General features: G+C 36.9%; 1 protein-coding gene across 4 annotated transcripts in view; it reads right to left on the bottom strand.

Annotated features, from left to right (window-relative positions):
• Positions 1-26,641, bottom strand: part of gria3b (glutamate receptor, ionotropic, AMPA 3b) — a 131,798-nt gene that overhangs the window by 52,502 nt on the left and 52,655 nt on the right. For all 4 annotated transcript variants that reach the window (XR_003293573.1, XR_003293574.1, XM_026279553.1 and 1 more), the window contains exon 4: positions 9,229-9,416. Coding sequence is in view for 2 of the 4 variants with exons in the window: in XM_026279553.1 (XP_026135338.1) it covers positions 9,229-9,416 (188 nt within the window). In the remaining 2 variants the exon portion in view is untranslated. The remainder of the gene's footprint in view (positions 1-9,228; positions 9,417-26,641) is intronic.

The raw sequence follows: 26,641 nt of genomic DNA, 5'->3' as shown, positions 1-26,641 counted from the left end.
TTACGTATTAGTATTGTGCTCTCATCTAACTTGAAGAAGGGGCTATTTTACACTACTTTTTAGTTCGTAATATTTAATGCTACAACATTTACGCACTGCAGTCTTCCAATTTTGCTTAGCTCAATAAACAAAAGAACATCGTTGTGAAATTACATTTGAGAAAATGTCTGGGTGGCTCGTCTGTAAATGTCTTTTCAAATTGGTTGTGTTCTTGCCACGAATGAGCGCTCCGCGTGCTTTACGCTTTGTTTTGTTTTGTTCGTTGTCAAACGTGAAGTGAGCTGTGGACATTTTGTCGCTCTTTTAGACATCACCTCTTCGAATGCTGTCTTCCCGGGAGCTCATTTAAAAACTGAAAACCTTCGCTTCACGTCTCAATAAGTCAGGCTCTGATTGGTTCTCTTCTCTCATGCAGTCTGTTCCGTTTTGCCGGTTCTTTTGCTCATTCCTCGCATCTCTCCCGTCTGCTGATTTGATTTTCGTCACAGTCTATTTTCGTCTCGTCCTTTATTCGTTGACGATAATGTCAATCAATTTAGTCATAGTTTTAGTCTCCATCAGTGCCTCATTTTTAATTTTCGTTTCGTTTTCGTCCGCAAAAATATATTCGTGACGAAAATAATGACGAAAATATTTAGTCAACGAAATTAACACTGGTACACATTATCTATAAGCTATTTAGCATTAATATATGAATTCACATTTTAGTTTTGTTAAGTGTGGTCATAGAATGAGCAAGCATGTTGATGGCAACAATAGTGACCACTGGAATAATACAGTGGCTTTAGGTAAACATATAAATCCAGTTCCAGTTATTAGTGAAGGTGGCACTAAAATGTTGCAATGACAAAGTTACAGTGAATATTGCACTACATTAAAAGTTTAAATGTTACAATATTGATGTTTTAATACTGGTTGCAATAATATAACAATGTTATGATATATTTTGCATGTTGTATAAGGGTTTTTATGTATATTAGTAACCCTGGAATGTGATGGAATGGAGTTTATGACAGCAAAAATATTTAAATTCAGTATACACATTATTCCACCAGTTCCAACTGTGACCAACCATAAAACACAATTCAAAAAATATATAATTATATTAAAATTAATACTACCACCACTATTACCACTGCTGCTAATTATTATTATTATTGAATATTCCAAAGCGTTACGAATGAAAAATCATTTGGATATAAGAATAATTTGAGATTAAATGGTTTAATGTGCTATTTTGAAGTAGAAGAACTGAAATAGTATTTTCTTGTAAACGTAGATGGCTGAAGGTGGGCTCATTTATGATTGTGGGCAATAAGGGTCTGCTCAGTCTCTCCTCACTTTGTAATCTTCCTCCCCCCACTGGCACATTGATCCCACCTCTAGCACTGTCACCTTTGTGTTGGCCAGCCAGAAAGAGTTTTGGTGTCCTTGAGGGAAGTTTTGACCCCGTTGTGACAGGCAAAGTCAGACGGGAGTGACTCTGTGCTCGCCCACAGACAGAGCCTATTCACACGGGTCTGACAGAAAGAGCCCAGCACATGGGCCCAAACTAAAGCAACCGCAAAGCATTCAGTCCAGAGGTTCAATAAAACCAGACATCAGACCGCTGGGTCATTCCAGCTCTGGCATGACTTTTAGCTAAAACACGCAGAGCTGGGATTATGACTCAAGCGCAATAACTGCAAAAACAGTTTGATTGCTTTAGGAAAATGATGTTAGATGGCATAGCAGGGACTATATAATTACTCTTCCCTAAAGTAAGCAGTTAGGGTTTCATTTCTTGGGGGCTGATGAAGAAAATGATATTGATAGTACCATAGAAGAAAAAAACAAACCCAATAAAAAATTATTTACATTTTTTCCTAGAGGAAAAATTGGTACTTGTAAGGCAGCAAAGAGTGTAGTTCAAATTTTAGGTAATATAATACAAATATAATGTGTGAGAGAGAAATGGAAAGAGGCTGATTTAAATTAATGGCTAAATAATGGAAGAAAGAAAAGATCAATCACAATAATTCATTATCTAAAACAATTTAAAATAGAAGACCAATAGCATTCTTGTATGCAAATATTGCAATGAAATCATCATTGTTGATTAGAATTTGAATGCTAAACATTCTTTGCATTATGCAATTTAGGGAGCTATTTTATAGGAGACATATAGTTAATTCACTTAGAATTTAGTAACAGTATTAAAACACATCTCTTCCATCTTTATTTTACCCTCTAACTTTAGCACTTTTTTTTCTATTCTATCTGTTTTCTTTTTTTTAGCATATTATATAAAAGCCCTTGCTACGTGTACTGCATTTAAGCTAACTGAGACTTGTTATAGCACTTATATATCATTGCTCTTTTGTTGTTTTTGATTGCTTCCACTGTCCTCATTTGGAAGTCGCTTTGCATAAAAGCGTCTGCTAAATGACTAAATGTAAAAGATCAAGTGGACCAATGACACTAATGGCAGCCTTTTCAACACCAGCCTGGCTTTTCATCTAAGATATATGCTTCAAAATCCCTCCCCCAACAATAGATGTGATGATGTTTGATTAGAATTTGAATGCTAAACATTCTTTGCATTATGCCATTTAGGGAGCTATTTTATAGGAGACATATAGTTAATACACTTAGAATTTAGTAACATTATTTTGCTGTAATTTAGCTTACCGAAAAAAGTGGTGAAAACTAATTTAATGCATTGACCATTTTCCAAAATTCCAAACAGATGACACACGTAAGTCTAAAAAACTAAGTTTGGATGAGCTGTGTATGTTATGCATTTGAAGCAGAATTAATTAAAGAACATTATGGAGAACAACAACGATGACAACAACAACAACAACAAAAACTACTAAAAAGTTAACTGCAGTGTTGCACTGTAACTAAACCAAAAACAATGCATAGGAAAAAACAATGTGTAAGAACCATGAAAAATATTCAGAATCCAAAAACAGAAGTGGGTCTAAACCATCATGCACAGGTTTTGTCTTATCTCACTCACTGCTTGAGTGCAGCTCGGGTAACTAAAAAGCTGCAGCATCATCAATTCCTCCTCCAACTCTTACCTCATGGCATGACCAATCAATAAGCGTTCTTCAAAACTCATTGAGGTCTGAGGCTGGGGGAGGACAAATGGCCCCAAACGCTTTCCAAAAGCTCTCTAGAACACTCAGTTATCTTCATTTCTGCTCCCTTAAGCTAGCTTTTATGTGAGCAGGTTAGAAGCCGGAGTGATCCCAGAGGGATACATTCTAATTAACTGGCAGGAGAATTTGTACCTCTCCTGTCCTCTCAGCTGCTTTGAATTTAAACCTCTGTGAACTGAGCAGGTCTGGCTCTTGCCCAAAAGACAAACTAAATACACTAGCCTGTGCAAATGGATTTGAATCCAGGTTAACTCTGAAACATTAGAAACCTTTAATATTGGTTTCTACTCAAGTCACCATTGCTACATTGGGCTGATAAAATGAAAAGCATAATCCAACATACATTTACATCCAAGTGGAAACCAATGACTGCATTAGAGTCCGGAACTCTTCCAAAAACATAATCTAACACAGAAATGTATGACTTATTCTGTTTTTGGTTAGATGATGATGACCTGAAGTATTTGATGGGACCAAAAAATCACTTCTCACGAAGAAAGGCAGAACTATTGATAGATGTTACCAACCTCCACTTGTTATAGTTGTTGATAATTTCAAAAATATATATACAGTATTAAGAAGAACATGATAATCTTCAAATGAATATTTTCCTTTACCCTTTACCTAAATTCATTACTTCAGACTTACGTGCCCTATATAGAAGCTTGCGTTCTGCAAGTGAACTTACTTTTAAATTAAATGTTCCCTCCTGCTGGAATAACCTCCCCAACTCCTGAGCAGCTAAGTCCTTAGCCATCTTCAAGAATTGGCTTAAAACACATCTCTTCCATCTTTATTTGACCCTCTAACTTTAGCACTCTTTTTCTATTCTATCTGTTTTCTTTTTATTTATTATATAAAAGCCCTTGCTGCTCTTTTGTTGTTTTTGATTGCTTCCACTGTCCTCATTTGGAAGTCACTTTGGATAAAAGCGTCTGCTAAATGAGTAAATGTAAATGATCAAGTGGACCAATGACACTAATGGCATCCTTTTCAACACCAACCTGGCTTTTCATCTAAGATATATGCTAAGATAATAATGTTGTTATTCTCATAAATTGTTGTACTTTGGCGCTATACTAAATTATTAAAATCGTTAGCATTTTAGTCTTTACTTGCAAATGGCTGGCACACACAGGCAGAGGGATGCAGGAGGATGCTTGGGAGGAGGACAAACAACAAATTCCAGGGTGATGATGGAAATGAAAGCCAGGGAAAGGCCTTGAGCATGATGTCAGGTGCCCAGGCCACAGACAGAAATGGCGCTCCATGGCAGCGTTGATGGTGGGATGAGCCAAGGCATGATAGGAACACATGCTGCCATGAGAATGACTGAAGATGAAGATGGCAATGGAGGTGGAGCCCAGTGTGCAGACAGAGAGCCGACGAGGTGGAGCGATGCCAACGATCCTGGCGGTCGTAATGGAGCCGTAGCGACGTTTGCCTGAGATGTAGGTAGGGATTAGGAAGCCAGAGGGCGAAGTGAAATGACAGAGAAAGGAGGTGGGGCCTGAGGGAGGGCTGAGCAGGCCATAGGCGGAGGACCAGAAAGCAGCGGTTGGAGGCATGGTGAAGTCCGATCCAGGTGGAGCCGATTGACTGCGGTAGCTCAGCAAGGCCGAATCGCCAATAGTCCACACCGGAATCAAGAGTGAGAGGAGTGAAGACGCAGGAGTCTGGAAAGCGGAACAAGGTGGAGCAGAGCCACAGGCAATGGTCAAGTCTCTTGAGGTTAGTTTGGAGAGTTGGAGGAAGAGGGAGGCTGGGTGGGACCAGTGAGTCAGACAGATTAACAGAGTCAGGCCGGCTCAGGGGAAGCAAAATTCCTACCTCCCCAAAATGAAAAATAACGTCCACTCAGTGGCAGGAGAATTCCATTGGCAAAGGATGGAAAAGGCTTCATGCACACCTGTTCGGATGGGTCCTCCCTGGCTCACTGATGCCCTCAGACTTGGTTGTTCCTCATGGCAATGGCTCTGATGTTGTGGCTGAGGCATTCTCTCCTACTCCGGTGGGCTCAGGCTGTCACTTCTAGCAGGAGGGTGGTGACTGGCTGGGTACTTGGTTGTGAGTGGGGCTGGCGTCCGTGAGGCCAATGGTGGGTCAAGTGGTGAAGCTCCCTCAAGGACTCTGCCCCGACAACTGCGCTCATGTATCGGTGTTCAGGCCGTCACATAGGAATGATCAAAGGCAGTCTTCTGGGAAGGTAGTCTGTTGGGCGAGACCCAGTAACTCATCCATGTGCTCCTCAAGGGAGCATTCTCCTTGCTAAAGGCTCTATGACAGTGTGCTTTGCTCAGTCGCTCACGGACAAAGCAAATGCTCCACTCATGTTATGCTCATGCTCATCAGTAAACCAAATACCTACCGCTTAGATTCTGCTCAGACATAAAAAATCCTCTAATATGCCTAATTGTTTTCTGTTTATAATAAACCTCTTGAATGAAATCAGTTAAAGTAACAGGCTGATAAATTGCAGTTATTTTTCACTCCAACATTATGTGACATTACAACCTATATTTATAATCATTTTTTACCAAACACTATTACATTTAATGTATTCATTTAAAAACAAGCCCTTTTTTGAAGCTCCTCAGTACCTTAGAGTGCCATAAATGCAACAACTGAAAAAGTATATTTGATAGTTGAATGCTATCAAATATATTCATTACTTTATTTCCATGAAAATATAGCTGCAGTCGTTGTGCATTATAACTAGCAAATCATCAAGGGGCACTCTGGGTTGAGCAAGCGACGCTGAAAATAATGATCTCGGCTTCGCTCACATGCTCTGAGGTGTACAGCAGGGAGGTCCATGATGGGGAAAAAACATTTAAAAAAAATATCACAAAATAAAACACTGAATCACACAAAAGTAAGCACAAAACAAATGCCACTTTACTTTCACTTTGTTGGTTCAGTCTTCTGTAACACTGCACTGTAAGCAATTACACAAAGATGAAGATGAAAGTTTAGAAAGTCCAATACATGGGTAATCAAAAGCAAAGGGTGATGAAACACAGAGTCCAAACTAACAGAAACAATGGCATGATAGGAAAAATGAGAAAATTTGTGACGTGTATTGTGGTGGATCAAAATTCAAATGTCCAGGGACTGTCACTAAATGTTTAATACTCAATCGTATTGGAAAATAACAACCCTAAACCTACCTGATAGTGTTAATGAAAGCAATACAAAAAGATGGATAGATCGATGGATGGATGGATGGATGGATAGATAAATTCCAAGTGTATTTTCACTTTTGCGGCAACTACCGACACAATACAGGATCCTTCCATTCATAATGTGCATTGTGTACAGTTATCCTTTGTTTCAGCCATGTCTAAACACAATTTACATGATGTTCTGTGTACTTAATTCAGCAGCTGCAAACTAAGTACATTCAACTATCAAACGTAGAGACTCAAGTGCATTTTCAATTAAGATTTCGGATTACCTTCCTTTACTCTGTTTGACTATTGGCTGTTCCTGAATCCTGTTTTATTCTGTCTCACTCTGTTTGGCTCCTGCAATACAACTCTAACCCCCTAATCCCATTAGATTGTTAAAGTGACACGTTAAATGCTCTCCAGAGCCTGTGAGCTTTTAAGAGATTTTAAGGCCCCAGTCTTTAGGATTTAGGTCAGATGACTCGAGCTTTGTTTTATTTTGAGTCTTACTTTTTCAGCCTGAATCTGTTTGCAGGGCTAAATGAATGGTTCACTCAAAGATGAATTCTGCCATGACATGAGGGTGAGATAATTCTGAAAAAGATTTTTTAGTGAAATATCCCTTTAAGCGTTATTAGCCATTTCTACACTGACCTTCACTGATCAATTTTCAGAAGTGTTGGCATTTATTTGTGTCCACTGAAACATCCACCAACAACCTTGCCAACAGATAATGCAGGTATTTAATTCTCAAACTCAAACTCAAACTAGAAATTAATCAATTATCGGTTACATTTATTTACAAATATATTTGTATTTAATCAAATACATTATACGGATTATATATTCAGTATATATTCAGATGCACTTTATGGATTTTGTATTTATATATAACACTTATTTCCTGTTTGGTCTTATATTTGTATATCAGTTTTGCCAGTGATATTACCTCAAAATTCATGGACTGAATGTATTCAAGCATACATCTCCATTCTCTGAAGAGACTTATTATTTATGGCTCATGGTGGCAGATCTAGAAAGGCTTTTTTGAAGCATTGGCTCTCAACACATTTTAATATTTTTCCTCCCACACTCCCGACACATCCTGGCTTTTTAGTTAGTGCTGCATATTGTATCTTAGAGTTCGTACCAGATGTAATTTATTCATCCCACCATTTCCCCTAGATTAAGATGGACAGGTTGATTTCTTTACTCAAACGTCCTCACTGAAAGCCCAGGTGGAGCCACTGCCTCAGCAAAGATGCTCTGAGACTAATCAAGCAATGTGCATGCTCATATTCAATCATTACAGAGACACACAAATCCTCATGGCAATTGCATTAAATTCTTCACACAGCAGATATTGGCATTTTGTACCATTTTGCAGCACTATTTACCATATTCACACATACAGTAGAATTACAGGGCGTCATGCTCTCACTGAGTAAAATGACACATCTCGAGTATTAAACCTCAGATCACAAGCTAGTTTTCCTCTTGAAAAGGCACAAGCCCCTCTGCGCTCCCACTGCAAGGGCACTGCTTATAAATTATTGCGATGGGTTGACATACTCAGTATAGCAGGGCAGTAAAAGCTGTCACGATTGCTCTTCGCAAAGCTTAACTCAGCTGTTGAAACCCTCTGGAGGCCGGTTCCCATCCCCAGTCTGTGCCGAACAGCTCGAGATCACAAAATGCAGATGGATTACGGTGAGCAGAAGTCTATAGTGTGGTCCTCCTGTCGGGATTCAGCTCTCGCTGCAGGTCTCTGAAGGACCGCAGTCCAGAAACTTATCTCGGCTATCAGTGTCAGCAGGGCTAGGGAGATTAGTTCAATTAGATCCAGTTTATCCAATACAAGCTGAGGTCAGAAAAGGGATTAAAAACGTGTGCAATAACATGAGATTCCCGCTGTAATATCCCTAATTCCTCTCCTGCCTACTCATTTTCACCCGCTGCAGTGTTTAGGAGAGGTACAGCCAGAGGCAGAGACAAGGTACAGCTATTTCAATGACTTATTAAAAAGACAATTCTGGAATGAATGCAGATTATGGAGGGCTGCAGGGAGGACATCTTTTTAGGCCAACACCCAGAAATTAGCATTTTTGCAAATAATGTTCCATCGTCCTGAAGTCCTGATTTTTTTAATTAAATGCTTGAAACAAAGTCTGTGGTGAACACAAGCTCAAGGTTTCATGTTCATGCTGTGCTAGAAAATTTGGTCACACTTTAGTTTGGGACATATACAGTAGTTCTTATTAACTAAATACTAACTACATGTTTGTAAACTCATTGACTGCTCATTGATAGCTTTAAGTTCCTATAAACAGCCAATGTGCTAGTAATATGCATGCTAATAAGCAGCTTTCTTCCTTTTTTATGTATTCATTTATTTTTTAAACAGAGCAATGACAACACCATTTGGGCAATTTGGCAGAGTAGAGGAAACCGATTTATGCTGTGGTAAATGAATGCTAAATATATATTATAGATTAAATTAAGATGCAGAGCAGATTCATAAAAGCAAGCGAAACAAAAAATTCAATGAGGAGGTTTTGTGCTACTGAAGCTAATACATTTTAATTAGCGTTAACGAGGACATTCCAATTCAGGGGCTGATTACCCTTCCCCAACAGAGCCACCCGAATCTATTAGAGACCAAAGAGAAGAGGACAGTTGTGCTCAAATATCTGCTCACCCATTCAGTTTAACTGTATGACCGGAGAACACATTTACAGTTCTGTCAGGTCATCCATGTGGAAACGACACGGTAGACTGATGGACTTCAGGAATATTAATAAATCAGGGACTGGATTCTTGATAAACGAACGTGTCTTCAGTGCAGGGCTTTATGGGTAGGGAAGAGATGTCAAACCAGTCAGGAAAGTGAAGAAACGGGCAGACTTTACCTGCTCCAAGATGACATTGATTCTGTCCACTTCACAGTCGATGAGGAAGCGCTTCTCCTGTCTCCTGTCCATTTCCTCAATAATGCGGCGGAACTCCTGGGGGTCCGTGATGCTGCCCACTGACCGCGCTGTAACTTGCCAGTTGTTTGCCACTGCAGCCTCCATAATGGCTTGAAGAATGGAAAATCCTGACAGGAAAACAATATATTTATTTTTTGTGTAAGCTCACACTCCAGAGCTTTACAGGTGTTGACATGCTGTCACATAAAATATATTCAGCGTGCATTTTCAATTTTCCACAAATGAAGTGTTATTTCTACACACAAAGAGTATTACTGCTAATTTGTCATTCTGGATTAGATCTCAAGGTTGACCTACAGCAGTTACAAAACATCTGCAATGTAACTTGAGTTGAATATAAAAAGATAGCATTGTCCCGGATACTGACTGGTCGATACAGCATTCCAGTGATGTTAAAATACAGTAACAGCTATGAAATTATAGCATACATAAATAAGAAATAAAATAGTTGTATTAAATGTTGGGGTATTATTAATATGAAAATTATTACAATTGAAAAACATCATTGAGATATTAAAGATTGTGCGTAATAACTCCAATGGATTTTTTAATAAACCAAATGTATATTTTCTCTCTAAAGAACATTGACTGACATGTTAAACATGTCATTATACGAAAAACAAAATCATTGTATTAAAATGCATTTGTGTGCAGCAATGAACTTTCAATATATATATATATATATATATATATATATATATATATATATATATATATATATATATATATATATATATATATATATATATATATATATATATATTTGTCACTGTTTTTGAAAAGACCAACTGTACTTTGTAGCAGAATATTCTGACAGTTTTTTTTCCAGATATGAACATGCATTTAAAAAAATGCAGATTTTTAAAGGTGATAGCCAGAGTAATTCACTGCGGATTATGCAAATGCATTCATTCAGAGCTGAGATCACGTGCTGCCACCACTCGAAAGCCTTATCGCCGGCGGTGAACACAGGCACGAAGGCAACAAAGTCAATTTTTTGGCAACTTCTTTATACCGCAGATTGCTCAAACTTCTCTTTGCACTTCCTCTATTCAGGCTTTGCACGGCTCAGTTGCTTTGCCCGGCCCAGGTGGCGTGAAAAGCCCTGTGTCTGCTCTCCCAGCATGCAGCTGCCATCGCACTGCTCCCCACCCCATTAAATGACTTTTCAGAAAAAAAAAAAATAAATAAATAAATAAATAAAAAGCTCTATATGACCCGACTACAACACATCACTGGATGGCTCCGAATGAATAGATGTGATGCTCAGCACGTCTGACATCCTCTTCTGCAGAATGTGTCCAGTTCATAATATATGAGGCGCTGTATGTGTGTTTGCTCAGAGCAATCTCTGGGAAGCACTGCTTTTTCTGTGCCTTGATATTGACTTAAAAATTAAGAATTATGGTTTGTGATACACAACATTTACTTGCACTCTCCAGCGCTCCGATGGGAGAATGAACTTGAAGAATGGGTTCTCTGCATTTGTATTTTTTACCTGTACACTACGTTAGGGATTACTCAGTTCAGTTTAATTCATTTACAGTCAACATGATGTATGCCTGTGGAGAGGCTTTAATATAAACTAAAATGGTCTTACGGCTGTGTACCATCCTGATTTTTTCACTTAGTCTCAAAGCCATGAGAATGTTTGTGGAGACTATGTTATTCAGGTCATCTTAGAATGTTCTAGTACAGGGATTTTCAAACCACGGACGCCAACATATAATGGAAAAATATTAAAAAAACTGCCAGCATTATCATTTCATTTATAAAGGCCTTTATATACTGTGTGAGCAAAAAAAAAAGAAAAAAAAAGTAAATGTGATAAAATAACAGTGATATTAATAATGTTTAAATTTTTTTTTGAGTATCATAATTAGTTACATAATTATTGTTAATTACTCTTACTGTTAAATAATTGTATTTAGTGCCATAATTTCAGTCCGGTCTCAAGTCAATAAAATAAGATAGTAATGATATATAGTGTTTAATAAATATATACTATTGATATTATTTACAGTACTTGTATAAATTTATTGAAATTATTTACAGTTAAAATTATATGACTAATATCCAGTCTTTAGAGAGCAAAATAAAACAGTAATATCAGTACATTTGTGAAAGCCATATTATTATTACAGCAATTATTATGTTACATATATGTAATTATATTATTTTTATATGAACACTATGGTGTCAATGGGAAAATTAATTGAAGGATTTCTGCAGTCTTTAGTCATCAAAATAAAACAGTAATAATAATATCAACAAATGTTTTAAACAATTTCATGATAAACGTATGTATCCAATATCTCAAGCTAGCATGTTAACTTATATATTTTTAATCTTTATTATTATTATTAGTTTTTTCGTCTAGTCTGGTCAACTGGATTTGATAAACCATTTTCAGCTTCGTCAAAACCGTTTCAACAGACCAAAATGGTGAAAAGCAAAATGTACGAAACATTACTGCCGTTCTCTAGATGACTGCAGCTTTAAAAAAACTACATAGGACCTTCAACAAACAACACATACTTCTAACAGGCTGAACAGAGGACGTTCATCATATATGCAGTAAAGGACAAACAGAGTACCATCACTCATGCAGTTCTGTGATGAGGAACGTCCAAAGCTGTACATCAGCAAACCAAAGCACCACAGTGTGAGTGCATGTTCCAACACAGAAGGGCAGAGCCCTGCGGACAAAACACAGCAGTGTATGTGCAGCTAAAGGACAAGAACCACATGCTCAAGGGCAGTCAAATGAAGATGTGAGACAGAGAGCATAGAGCGTTTCAGAGAGAAGGGTTAAGGAGGCCATCGATGTGGAACAGGAGATGACTTCCTACAGTAGATGACTATTGCAGATGATTCCACTAAGTATGAAGAGATCACATTATCAGATCACAACTGATGAAGCCAGCTGGATGAGTGGTGCAGCATCTTGAGCTACAGAATAAACACGAGAATGTTAATCTGTGTAGATTCTGCATGAAAGAAGGATGCGATCAACAGCTTTCGCACCTACAGTGTGTGATATCAGGGGTGTCAGGGCTTTGACCAAATCTCTACAGCTCGATAAAACAGGACAGAGGTTAAAATAATCTTTTCAATGTAGGCGTGGGTTTCGACCTGACCTGCAAAACACCCGTCCTGTTCAGCTGCTCTTTACAAAGTTTTTCCATTCAAGTGCAATATGGGCAGATCAAGTGAGATTTCAGAGGACTCCTGAAGAGTTGTTAAAGCTCACTAGACTGTAAAGAGTTACAGGAGGATTTCAAGAGAAATTCCACTGTTATTCCCCCGAGGAGATCTCCGAAGATCAGTGCTGGAATACCATCAAATCCTCAAAGAAACAACAAAGGACCCTTGGGAAACCGCTAAGGATCGGTTAGGAGATTTTAAGGAGATTTTTGACTGTTACTGTCTTTGTTCATGCGTCACTAAGAGTAGCGTTCATAGGTTTATACTTCAAAGGTCCTGTAAAAAATAAATAAACGAATACATGCATACACACACACACACACACACACACACACACAAATACATAAATAAATAGAAATTCATCCCACTGGTTTTTGCAAAGCATTAACTGAACACACTGTTTAAGATTTAACATCATTGCATCGTCCTTCAGAGCTTAGCTCCAACTCTAATCAAACACACCTGATTCAACTAATGAATAAACTGATAAATGTTTTTTCATTGATTCCATCCCCATTTATGATCCTGAGCATTGCAGCACTGTTGAGTATACAGCCCCTTATAACTTATAAACATCATTTGGTTCACAAGTACAATATTTTTTAATGTCCATAAATATTCCTAAATATTTGCAATTTAAATATTGCTTGGAAAAAAACAATAATTACAGTAATAATAATAAACCAGTCATATGCCCATGAAATCAAGACTTTCTTGTTTTTTTGGTCCTTGATAAGTGTACAGGTCTGATCTGAAGCCATACAAAAAAAAAAAAAAAAAAAAAAAGCCAAAATTTAACCCTATACACTGTAAGAATACAAATGGTACTACTAATTTTATTGACATTTCTCTAAAACTCAACACAATACAAATAAACACCTGAAAATGCCTTTGTATTAACAAGGTATTGATCCATTTATTTTATACATTCAGTCATTTAGTGTACATGTGAAATGTTACGTGTTTAGTGTTTGCTAAATATGACTGTCCTTACTTGGTTTGATAGTGAAATGAAAGTCAGATCAAATGTTAGGTTCCATTCATACTGAAAACCAGATAACAACGCTATGCACAATTTATTCTGAAAAACATGATTAATAGAAGCACTCTATCTCTCTCATTGTCTGCCAGACAGAATCTGAATGGCTACAATGGAATTCATTGAAGATTCCTCTAAAGATCCCAATGCTCATCTGGATCCGCATTTGTATGGAAATTAAAGATGAAATCTGACTAAACATTCTCCAAAGAATTAGAAGAGTTCACTTCTTCAAAGTCAGCTCAAAACACAAAAGTTTTCCGCAGACATTAAAACCTGAGACGGACTCACTGGGGAAGAAGTGCAGAGCTCTGACAGGCCTGACGAAGCTGTCTGCACCCATAAACAGAGACCCAAGCCATCAATAAACACAACAGCTTTCTCACTCTTTTAGCTGTTTTTGACAATTAATTAGAGTGGCAAAGTTAATTGACTTTGAGACTGTATTGGAATGATTCTATGACTGGTCTGCTTTATTTGCATATGCATCCTGTAGTGAGTCACTGACAAAAAAAAAAAAAAAAGAGCCCTGTCTCTGCCAATGGTAATTTACAGCAGACGCGCCCTCTACCCTTGCCAGTCGCCATCTAGGACATTAGCGGACCAGAAAACCCCTGCATCTGCTTGAGTGGAACAGGCTGCGCTGATTTCGTTGGCATGGCTGGGTGTTTTATTGATATCTCCGTGACCCCTGTGTGGACCCCCATAAACTCTGTTTGCTTCTTTAGGTAAATAAACCACGGCTGGGTGGGATTGCAGCGGAAGTTATACTGACTGGAGCATAAATTCTGACGACAAGATTTCTGAATTGTGATTATAAATTTTTGCCTGGTGAAATGTGGGCGGTGTGGGTCGTTTCTGATTGCACTGCTAAGTGCTAATCATCGCTCCGAGCCTGCTTCATTTTAATACGCTGTGAAAGCCCTGAGCATTGCAGCACTGGTGAGCGTACGGTGCTACAGATGCCTGCAGGGTGATTTGCAGGCTGTGAGGACTGAAACATCTCTATTTGAGGCACTTTGTCTTTCTCTCCAAACATTCACTCAGAGGTTGGCATCACTCGGTTGTTTTTGATAATGTCTTCCCCTCATTCATATAGTATTTAACTCAACACTGCTCTGACACTCGGGTCCAACAAGCTTTCTACTGAGGGAACATGATGAAATCGTCTTACAGAGGTCTCCTTAGAGTTTCAAGATCTCAACAACGTCTCACACTGTCCTCAGATTTTCCAAGGTACCAAATCATTTAATTGTGAAAACATTTCTTATGATAGACTTCCAAGACCAAATAATGTGGACTATTCTATCGACAGATAGATAGATAGATAGATAGATAGATAGATAGATAGAAAACAGCAGTTAAAAAAACTTTGCAATGTCACAATTCATTTCAGTCTTTGTAAGAATAATCTACAATATTTTTTTTATTTTTTATTATTTGACTGAAAATCCAGGAGAAACATCTGAGAGAAAGTTGCAAGCTAAACCTTTTCTGAGAGCTCCATTATGTCTTGTGAGCTGTGAAAGCAACGGTGTTTTCCTCTGGGGAAGACGATTCAAACGCTGCTCATGTGTTTGTTTGTCAGTTTGATGTTGTCTATGCTTATTCACTGGAATCTCTCGCTGTGTAATGTTCTGATGTCTCACTATAAGACAGATGCAGTTAGTCCGATGCAGAAATCTGAGTGCAGGAATGCAGTGGTAAGTAAACGTCCTTTCCTCTGTACTCTTAACTAGATCTTAACAAGATGAAGTTTGAAGCATTACCCGTGGAGGCTCAGCTGTAATTGAATTTAGTAGTTTCTAATCTCCTCTTTGCTCCTGTGCTCCTGGTGGTGGCTAATTGATATGCCACGGTCAGTATGAGGCACGTTTGTGATGCGAGCCGTGACGGCTGTGCCACCTTCGGAGCGCTGTTTGAGCAGGGTTGCTTAGCATCCGCTCTGTGACGAGGATAGAGAGATTTCACTGCCGGCTCTGAAAGCATGATGAAGATGGAATCATTCACAGCTCCAGGCTAAAGATATGACTGAACTCATCTGCTATGGCACTCAAAGCGCTAGCTGTCATTTCCTGTTTGGTCAAAATTGCTTAGTATAAATTCACAGTGCAATTTTTAAATGTGTAAGAAAATGTATATATATATATATATATTCAGAAACCTTAAAAATTGCACACATACATCACTGTGAATCTATACTTAACAAGTTGAGAATTGTGAAATTGTGCAATACCTGGGTTGTTTAATGTTCAAAGTTGATCTAAGACATTATTCTATACCCATGTACTGTATGTTTAAAGTTATTTCTGAGAATCTGAAGAGTGTAAACACTGTCATTTTGAGGCTCGAACAAAATATTCTGTTTGTTTGAGAGATTTGACTTCTCACTCCACCAGTGGCATGAGCTGGGGCTGGACTACCTGTTTTCTCAACCAATGGAGTACGAGTCAACATGTTTAGAAGAAGTCATCAGAGGTGGTATTTAAGCCAAAAAAAAAAAAAAAAAAAATATTGCTTCTATTACACGTAGTGATTTTCAAACAAACCCCTATACTTTGACATCTACATTACTGCACCATGCACATTAATAAAAAAGTGTGCTATTACTCTTCTGTGTGATTTGACAATCTTCACCTGGTGGATAATAAAGTAAGTGAATCAATTTCATTACATTTTCAGTTTTTTTTTTCAATTGCTAACATCTTTTTGTCCAATCTGTCATCACATTTTCTAAACATTATACACAATTAGCACAACATCTGTTGTGACGGAAACAAGCTTGCATGATAACCAAAGGCCATGTATGTTGTAATTTTTGTTGATCACTGTTTTCAGGTACCATGGGCCACCATCCACAGCCAACCCCTACCCTCTGGAGAGCAACTTAGATTGAGTGACCAATTGAATTTCTGTAGATGACCCCATGTTTTCTATTGTACATTCTATAAAGTTATGACTCGTTCAGTTTTAGACAGTATGTTGCCAAGAAGGAACACATTCAACACTTAAAAATGTAAAATGGATTTCATTTGAAGGTAAGTAAATTACAAAAAACAATGGCATTTTTGAACAATGAACAATGCACCATTTTTTATATTGTCTTTGCAAGTAGAACTGAAAAGTCTATGTCAAACATGCACAGGAAAGTAATGGAGTTTTTGTAAAGCCATCATCTGTTAATATTTTGACAGTCACAGTGCTACGATTGACTTTATGTTCCTATTGGATAGAAAAGTAGTACTAATGTTTCGTCCGAACGACTCGGTTTTGAATTGGGTTTGCAGTGTTTTGCCAGAGTTAGTATATGTAGAAAAAGGTATTCAGCATTTTGAATTGTAGAGTTTGTATTTATTAAATTTTTTTTACTATTTGTGTGTTGTAGGTGTGTTGCTGTGTTAAGAGTTCAGAAAAAGTACTTTAGGTATTGGTAAACGCTTGCAAGCAATTGAAAAAAACTGTAAGGCCCATTCACAACAATAATAATTACTACATTTAAAAAAGTGAAACGACCACATTACTTATGTAAAGTGCATTCTTATATTGAAAACCATGGTTAATGCTATTTTGTTAACTTTTTGTAATGTAACACATACTGGCTAGCTTTACTTACGGCTGAAAATATTGTGGGTTTTATTATGATTATTTTTATAAATAACAATAAAAACTGTTATACATATTTTCAAAAGACCTCCAAATATTAAGGTTTTTATTTATTTATACTAAGCAAATTAAATTAAACACAGACTAACACATTGTTTTCTTTCTTTCTTTTTTTCCCACTACTTTCATCTTTTATTTAAACTTTTTTTATGGTCAAATTAGGTTTAAAAACATTATTATATTTATCTACTTTAAGTAACATTTTCACTTATGCCTAAAGAAAACTATATTTGTATTATTCATGAGCTAGAAAGAAAGAAAGAAAGAATCAATCAAAAATAATCACATTTTGTGTTTTTATAGTTATAGTTATGGTGTGGACTCAAAACTTTATAGATTTTATGCTTATTGTCTTTGGTGCAAAGGCTCTTAACATTAAAACAAGGACCCACATATATATCCAGAATATCACCTGAAGATGTGCTCTTTTGAGAAATATTTTTAGCAGCCCAGAACACTCCAGCACTCCAGTTTTGTGCAGGCAAACATTTACATCAAAAAAATATTTATGTGATTCTGTTTGGCATCGCTAGTGGTGCAGAAATTACAGCTAGCAGGAATAATTCCACATTATTAATTGGTTGTGTTTTTGGTCATTTGTGCATTGCTCTGGATAAAAACATCTGTGAATGTGTATTTGTAATGTTGCTGCTCCTGGATCACCTCTGATATGAACAGGACCCAGAATCTATCGTGATAAGAGCACCGCAGATGAAGCACTGGACTTTATATTGAAACGAAATAAAAAGTTCCCAAATTTACCACAGAAATCTTATCATACACATCAAAGCAAGGTTTGTTCCTGTTCAACTGCACCACACAAACACCGTAAGAACAGGACAAGACAATGTCCTTGACTTTCGGTTAGTTTTCTCATACTTCATGTTTCATTAGGCAGATATTGCTTTCTCCTGAGAACAGCCTCCATGGGTTCTTGCTGGGAATGAGCGCACATTAATGAGCGACGTCTTCTTAGATAACTTAATCTTCAACGTTCTCTGCCACAGCCAAAATAAATACCATCTTATCGTTTGATGAGTGTTTGCTTCTGCTCACCTCATGTTAAGAGCGGAGGAGCGCATCTTAATAATGCACAGCTACCGGCACACACGGTCCGACCAAATTCCCCACCTCTCGTTGCACGCTCTTGTTGTATTGTGTGATAAAGAAGATTGATTGGATGTGTCCTAAGTGTGTTTTGCAGAAGCAGTTTTGGAGGTAGCGAGTCTTTGATGTGGTGTGTTTATTCTAATTAAAACCATCTCAAGCCAAGTACAGTTCTAATCGGCCAGACAGCCGATGCCAAAATCTAAATGCAAAGCAGCATGTCAAGCATATCTATAAAAGAGCATGCATGCAGCGGGGTGTAGGGGCTCTCAGCGCTGTTTTTCATTTGAGTGTTGGATCCAGCGGGTACACGCGCGCACACACACACATACTGAGGACAGTAAACACCTCTGCAAAAACACATAGCCCACACTTGTGGATGGATGCTATTCAATTATCTGTTACAGCAGCCATATGACTCATACAAAGATGTGAGCACACTTTTATTCTGGGCAAAAAATATATCAGTAATCTCAATATCTAATCTACCTTAGTGTACCTTCCGCTCCTCCCAAAAAAACATTAAATCAAAGGTTTAAAAATACAACGGATGAGGGAGTTTCATGCTTCCTCGCAGCAACTGGAGCAAGATAATGCTTTTAATTTTGATTCCTGGAGTGCAATGTTTCAAAAGGGTAATGGGGAAATATTCCATTAGGAAGGAAATATGACAAAACACACAAAGCCAGTCTGAATGCACTATCATGCTGGGTTATCATTACTATTGCAGTTCAGTAAGAAAAACCCATTAAGGAGGAATAACTTACAAAGGATGGCCTTATTTCCATTTATCCAAGGCTTAGCGGATCTAGCTTCATTTCAAGCTCACATGTCTGCTAATATAAATAACAAACTGCAATAAACGCCATGTATGAAGACAAAAAGGTGTCTCAGCAAAAGAACCACAAGTGAAGTTCATGAAAATTATTTGCTTCGAAATAATTATTACTTGCTTTGATATTTTGTCTAATATGATGAGATTCACTCTTGTTAAGTGTGACGTTTTGGGTTTGGCTGATATCTTCATATCATGGACCTATTATTAACCAATCAGAGCCCTATGATGATATTACTGTTACTGTACATTGACATATTTTTATTGTACAGATTGATTGATTAAATGTTTGATTTGTAGTTTTTTTTTCTTATGAGTTTTTCAGTAACACTTTACAATAAGGTTTCATTAGTTAATGTTGATGTATTAACTTGAACAAACAATGAACAATACATTTATTAACGTATTTATTAATCTTTGTTAATGTTAGTTCTTGAAAATAAAGCTATTCATTATTTGTTTGTTTACAGTGCATTAGCTAATGTTAACAAGCACAACTTTTTATCTTAGTAATGGATTAGCAAAAGTTGAAATTAACATTAACTATGAAGAATAAATGCTGTAGAATTATTGTTAATTCTTAGTTCATGTTAACCAAAGTATTTAACTAATGTTAGCTAATAATGCACCCCGTCCCGTATACGGGACACTTACATTTACTTCTCTATATTACAATTAAATCTAATCTAATCTTGACAAACTATATATCGTTAGAAAGGTCTAAGACTCCCAAATATGTATTTTTTGTTAAATATTTTGTAGGAAAAGTAATAGATTAATATATGACAAGAGTGCACCCCCAAAAACTACACTATAACAGGAGTTTTGACCTTTGTTTAAAAAAAAAAGACTTTTCTCTATCACATTTTAGAAATCATCAGAAATTATATATGAACTGGAAACTTACAATTTCAAAATTCATCCTTTAAAACCCATTTTAAAATCAGACATTGCATTATCATGTAAATGGTACATCAATATCACGTTACAAAATGTTTTCATTCATGAATTAAAAAAAAAAAAAGTTTGAATCATGCACTATAAAGTCTATGTTCAAAAATGTGAGTGACAGTTAAGGTTAAGTTTATTGTAAAGTGTGACCACATTTTCTATGTTACAAGTGTATAATATTCAATACTTGTAATGTAAAATATTACATTTTTATTAATTTTTAATGACATCTATTCCTTTAATTAAATAAAGAATTATAAAAGTTTCCATAATTACAAAGGAGTCACAATGAACACATTAATTAACATATTGGCTTTTTAAATCAAACCTCTCTATTCTCCAAATGAACTGTGCGATAAATAAATATGCAAATGAACATTACCTTTGTGAGGGTGTCGGGATCTTAAATGCAAAATAAAATCTAATATAATATTGTTTGCCCAGTGTGCAGTCTGAGCAAATGTCAGCATTAATTCAACCCATGTGTTTATTCAGTCTCATTAATATTATTTTCATGTTAATTATGACAGATTAAAACATGTCTCCTCATACTGATGTCCTATTAAGCTCCTCATATTTTCATTTCTTTATAATGTTCTCCTCATGTTGCACGTTTGCTCACACACATTCACATTTGCTTGTTACATACAGCAACATCACAGTAATCAGCTGTGCTAGCCGGCTTTTTAAAGCAAAGAGCAGGTCATTTTGTCTTGTATAACATTTCTAATGAAATGTTCCTAGCAGTAATTTCATGGTTGCCGGAGCTGGTAGTGGGTAGGCGAACGAATGGCCTTATTCCAGGTTCAGTTTGCAGTGGACATTACAAAACAATCTACCACTTTTTGTATAGTTACTACTATTTCTCTAAAATATGCTTCTGACAAAATACACATGTGCTCACCTTGGAATACCTCTGAGCTGCTTCTCCACCTGGAAAGTAGAAAATTAGCTATTTGTCCTCTGAGGTGATATAACACATCACTGCATTGAGTTTATCAGGACCACTGTGGTGCCGCAGAGTGAAATAAAGGGCCTGTTTTTGTACAGATCTTTTTAAAAAAGAGCTTCTGTATGTCCTTAGGTCTTGTCTCAAGTGGCTAGAGGTGTCATTGTGTCACAGCTGATTAATTCCACCTTGTGCATAATTTATCCTCTGATGCAGTGGCACAGGATATCTTGTGTAAAAGATCTACTGTACAACTTTTTTTTTGGAATGTCACATCAGTGGACTTGACAATCAATAATGCACTTTTAAACATGATGAGATGGGGTGCGCTGTGATTGGCTGGGGGATGAGCCTGACCGATCTGTGACAAATACATACTACAAACTTTTATACAAATTCCAACCAGTATTTATTGTATTAATTTACATATGTGTGTTCCACACTTGCTATAAACTAATAATCACACAAATTAATTAGACAGTAGCAGGGTTGCAAATGGATAAAAGTTTAACCCTCATTTTGTACCCTTTTATTTGGACAGAATCCATTTCTATAATATTTGTACTATAAGAGCAAAGGAGCCAGGAAGATAAATCTCAGTGAATTCAGGGGTGTGACAGAGGACTTCAGATGAGCGCATATATGAATAGGGATGTTAAAAATAGATGAAAGGGCAAGGGTTAAAAGGGCCGTCCCGCTCAAAACTGGTCATTGACGAGTGAACATGATACGGCCATTTCCTCTTCCTGAAGTTGACTAATGAAACAGAGCGATTATCTTACTAAGTGTGGTCATCTAATCATCCCATTCACAGGCGCCTTGGCCCCTGTGCCGCCCATCTCTGCCAACTGTGCCAGGCGGCATTCATCCCCTGCATTAAACTGAAAGCCGCTAAACAGGCTCATTATTGTGAATTATGGGAGTTTAATGCAGAGCCAATATCCTTTCATTTAGAGCATCCTTTTGAGATTCTTCAGTGAGCTGCAGGGAAGGTCTCTGTGTGTCAACACTAAACCCATTCAAGGGCTTCCTTCTATTCACAGCATTCACAAGCACGTTCATCACTCTGCATTGTGCCTTTCCATTGATTTTGTCCGACACTGGCAACAATATGAACTGCATAAAGTGACTGAAGGGTAACGCGGCAGCATAACTTACATTACCGGAGGCTATGAAATATGTATTTTTATATGTAGTTCATTTGGGCGATGTCTGACCTAACTCCAAGGCAGGTGGCTAAACTTAGCACATCTCAGGAATAATTCATTCAGAAGCATCAGAAACTGTCAGTACAGAATCAAATGAACAATGCTACTGCTACAACTGCTGACAGTCATTTACTACAATGGGATCTGGTGTTAAACGGAGGTCATGGAAGTGTTGCCATGTCAGAGTTGTGTGAATGACTAATCACGAAATGTGCGAAAAGCACTTCTAAAAATGGAGAATGGGGGATTGCAATGTATGATATCAGCTCAGCACCAGGGACATTATTATCAACTAAATCTAACATTTTAGTTAATCGGAATGAAGTATTTTGTATAATTTTAATTTAAAGTTTTTCAGCCAATTTACAGTATATATATATATATATATATATATATATATATATATATATATATATATATATATATATATATATATATATATATAAATGCACACACACACACACACACACATTTTTTTATATAAAACTTTAAATGAAAATTATAAATAAAATAAATAATAACTAAAATACTTTTTTAAATATTACATAAAATGGACATACAAATATTCTTAAAAATATATCAAAATATGTTCAGCAGTGCTGAATGGCTGCTAATGGCCTAGATATAGTGTATGGGTGTGTGTGTGTGTGTGTGTGTCTGTGTGTAAGCCTCTTTTTCAAGCATGAAATGTATAAATCACAGATGATCTTGAAATTGTGCATAACTGAATTGTTTCTGATTTCCACTTTGTAAACACTGGCTAATTAATGTCATTAGCATATGAAAGAACACCAGTCAACATCCAAATCCTTTACCGGAGAATGGTGAGTGGCAAGAAGTTCTTAAATTACCAAAAACTTGCAGTACTTTGACTTTCTGATAGACAGAAAACTGCATAGGTCTACTTAGACCCTAACAAATGGTACTAAGCACTTTTCTACATAGAGGGATGTTTCTGTAAATACATTTTGTACATTTTGGCATAGATTTTAGGGTATGCGTACTAGACCAAATTGTATGCTTTATAAATGAGGCTCTGCATCTCAGAAAGCATCGTTTTGGGGAAGGGGAGATGGTGCAGACATTTACCAGATCCAATTTTACCTTTCAAAAATAGGTAAAAAAAAAATCATGTCCCGCAAGGGTCGGGTGACAAACCCAGCATTCAAAATCTCTTAAAAATGCCCTCTGCAGGTCAGCTCTGACACTGTTGTTTATAATGTGAATAAATAAAGCTCTGCTATTGTCAGGGCATTGATTACACAGACTCAGGCATTGATTTGTGGCATGATGAAATGTTCACGGGTAGTGGGGTCATTTGAAGTACACTCACCAATTTTGGGGGCAATTGGGCTTTAATTACTATGCACATATAAAATGCATCAAATCCTGTTATATTGCTTGTATATTGAGAATGTCATCATACACCTGGTAATAACGAAAAAAAAAAAAAAATGAAGAAGAGTAAAATAAATACATGATAATACATTTAAAAAACCCTGCCAGTGGGACAAAACCATATAAAATAGTCTTTTTAAAATCATGTCCTACATCACTCTATTTTTTTTTTGGTATGTTATCGGTTGTATTTTCAATCCTGTTTTCACATTGTTTCATACTGTTTTTTTCCCCACTTGTACTGTTGTACAAATGTTTTTTTTTGTGTTTTTTTCTTCACCTACTGTGAAATATGGATTTTAATTGTGCTGCAGTGGGAGGAAAAGCTCTCATGGTGGGAGGACTTGGCTTCTCTGTTTTATTTACCCTAATGAAAAGCTTTTAGTCAATAAAGGAAGGATATTGCTGGATTTAGCCTGACACACATCACAAACCATCTCCACTTTACAAGTCCTGCCATGCAATATTAAGTGCTGTTGTCTTGGGCTTGGTAATGGTTCATCGCACAAGGCTTCTGAGAAAAATGCTGGCCATTTTCTTTCTCCCTGACCAGAATTTACATTTAAATTGTATGTTAAAGAGGGAAAAAATAAATAAATCCTAATTTACCTACATGTTGATACACAACAAAACATCATTCAGAGTACTTTTATGATATTGTATCTTGCATTTGCATTTTTCTGAAGCTTAAAAGCTCCAGTGTCCTTTCAGTGGAACTGCATGAATGGAGAGATGTCATCCAAAATTTGTTCTACTGAACAATGAAATCATCCAGGTATGAAACGACATGAGGATGAATAAATGATGACGGGTTTACATTGCCGGTTGAACTATTCTTTTAAAACAAATCTAAACACTGTGCTACGTACATTCATTTCTGGACCAATACGTGTTTTGTATGTAAACCTTAATTTATTCCCTTCAGCAAGCAAACACAGATCCTGATCCCAGCTCAGTGAATGATCTGTTTATCAGGACATTTCACATTTGGTTCAGGCTGTATCAGTCATTTGTTAACCAGTTAATCAGTGTGGGCATGCTTTTGCATGGGCCAGTGAAATATTATTTCTCCATAGCTGCTACTAATGAAAAATGTAAAAAAAAAAATCATTGAACAAGCCATGTATTGACATTTGAGGCAGTGCTCAGTAGTTGTGTATGTGTGCATTATGCAGATTAGTGATTTCTATTACACATCACCCCTCCAAACACCCCCCCCCCCGTCATACACACACATGCACACGCACATATATACACACACTTGGTAATGGATTGCAGTCATTACACTGAAGATGTTCTCATGTCAGCTGTATCGCTCACAAACACCACACAGCCTCATAACACACACACATTTCGGTAGTTGTTTATTTGAGGGGTAGTGTAAATTCATTAAAACAGTCACATGAAATCATGACGGATGTTACGTATAACTCAAATCTAGATTTTAAATGTATGCATATCTTTCACATTTACTATAACCAGGGGCACAGCTACTTTCTTAATGATGGGTTTGCAATGCCACTGCAGGCTTTCATTGAAAAAGATGCATCACACCCATTTAAAATTATATTACAATGCAGTTTGGATCGGTATGATTTTGTAATGTTTTTGAAAGAATTCCTTGTGCCGACAAAGGCTGCATTTGATATAAATCACATTCTGAAAAATAAAGTTTTTGTACCGGCATAAATGGTTCTTCATATATATATATATATATATATATATATGTAGAGATAGATAGAGAGAGAGAGAGAGAGAGAGAGAGAGAGAGAGAGAGAGAGAGAGAGAGAGAGAGAGAGAACGTCAACATATTTTGAAAGTGGGGTCATGGAACCCAATTTCATGAGAATCCATAAGTATTGCACAAATTGGCAATTTCGTATGATTTGTACACAAACCATGAATGTCAAAAATTCTATATCTTTGTTATCCAATATTTATATTAATTTCAAATCAGTTCTTGAATTGGAATATAATAATACTAATAATAATGTGCGTGACACAGAGATGTATGTACATATGCACCAGAGTTATGTGAGTGGGAGGCAACAGACAGCATCTGAAACACAACATAATGAAACATGGAAGTGGTGAGAAAAGGAAATACAGTACACATGTGAGACGGAAACATGGAGGAAAGCATATTAGAAAGAGAATTCAAGCAATATAGTGGCCATGATGAAGCCTGAGAGAAGGAGAGAGAGCCACCGAAGCCCATAAATCAAGTGGCAGTGAGTGTGCTGAATCAGGGACATGAGGTAAGGTTGATTGTGCCTGCGAGAGACAATAAACCCTGTAATCATCCGTCTCTGCTGCACAAGCCCGGCAATTATCTGCCCATACCTGACCGCCACTTCAGAAAGGGCAAAATCCATCTCACTTCTTCTCCATTGCTCCCACACACACAGCTTCTTCTCTTTTACTTGCATGCATACAGCGGATAAATATATTTATACCTCAACTTATGTCAAGGAGAAACTTAATGTCTGCAGGAATAAAGAAGACTTCTGGAGTCAGTTGATTTGTTTCATCTGAAGGCCAGGAACATCGTCTGCACAAGTATGCAGATGCAGGAAGAAATGTTTACCCAATGCACTGCAAAAACACTCTTGCAATGAAGTCTTATTATATATCATCCGAAAGCTGGCAATATAGGCAGCGAGAGAGGAAGAGAGCTTTTTAGAGGTGAGTTTTTAGGAAATAAATAGGCCTGAAACTGAATGAATTAATTAATTATATATTGCTGTTTTGTAAAAAAACAAAAATAATCTGAAGTAATATTACTTCATAAATACAGATTATTTCAGAAACACAGCTCAAACAAAGCAGTACTGTTCTACAAATCTAGTTTACCTACTACTAAATGCCAGAAACAAAAACACAGATGGTAACCTGGCAAGCAGTAATAAGTTGCAGTCATTGTTTCGGTTTGGTACCTTGTCAACATGACTTTGAATCGTCACCCATGCATAACA

This window comes from Carassius auratus, chromosome 14 (genome assembly GCF_003368295.1).
Source record: "Carassius auratus strain Wakin chromosome 14, ASM336829v1, whole genome shotgun sequence".
Classification (NCBI taxonomy): Eukaryota; Metazoa; Chordata; class Actinopteri; order Cypriniformes; family Cyprinidae; genus Carassius; species Carassius auratus.
The sequence above is the reverse complement of the archived record's forward strand: the minus strand, read 5'-3'. Positions and strand labels throughout refer to the sequence as shown.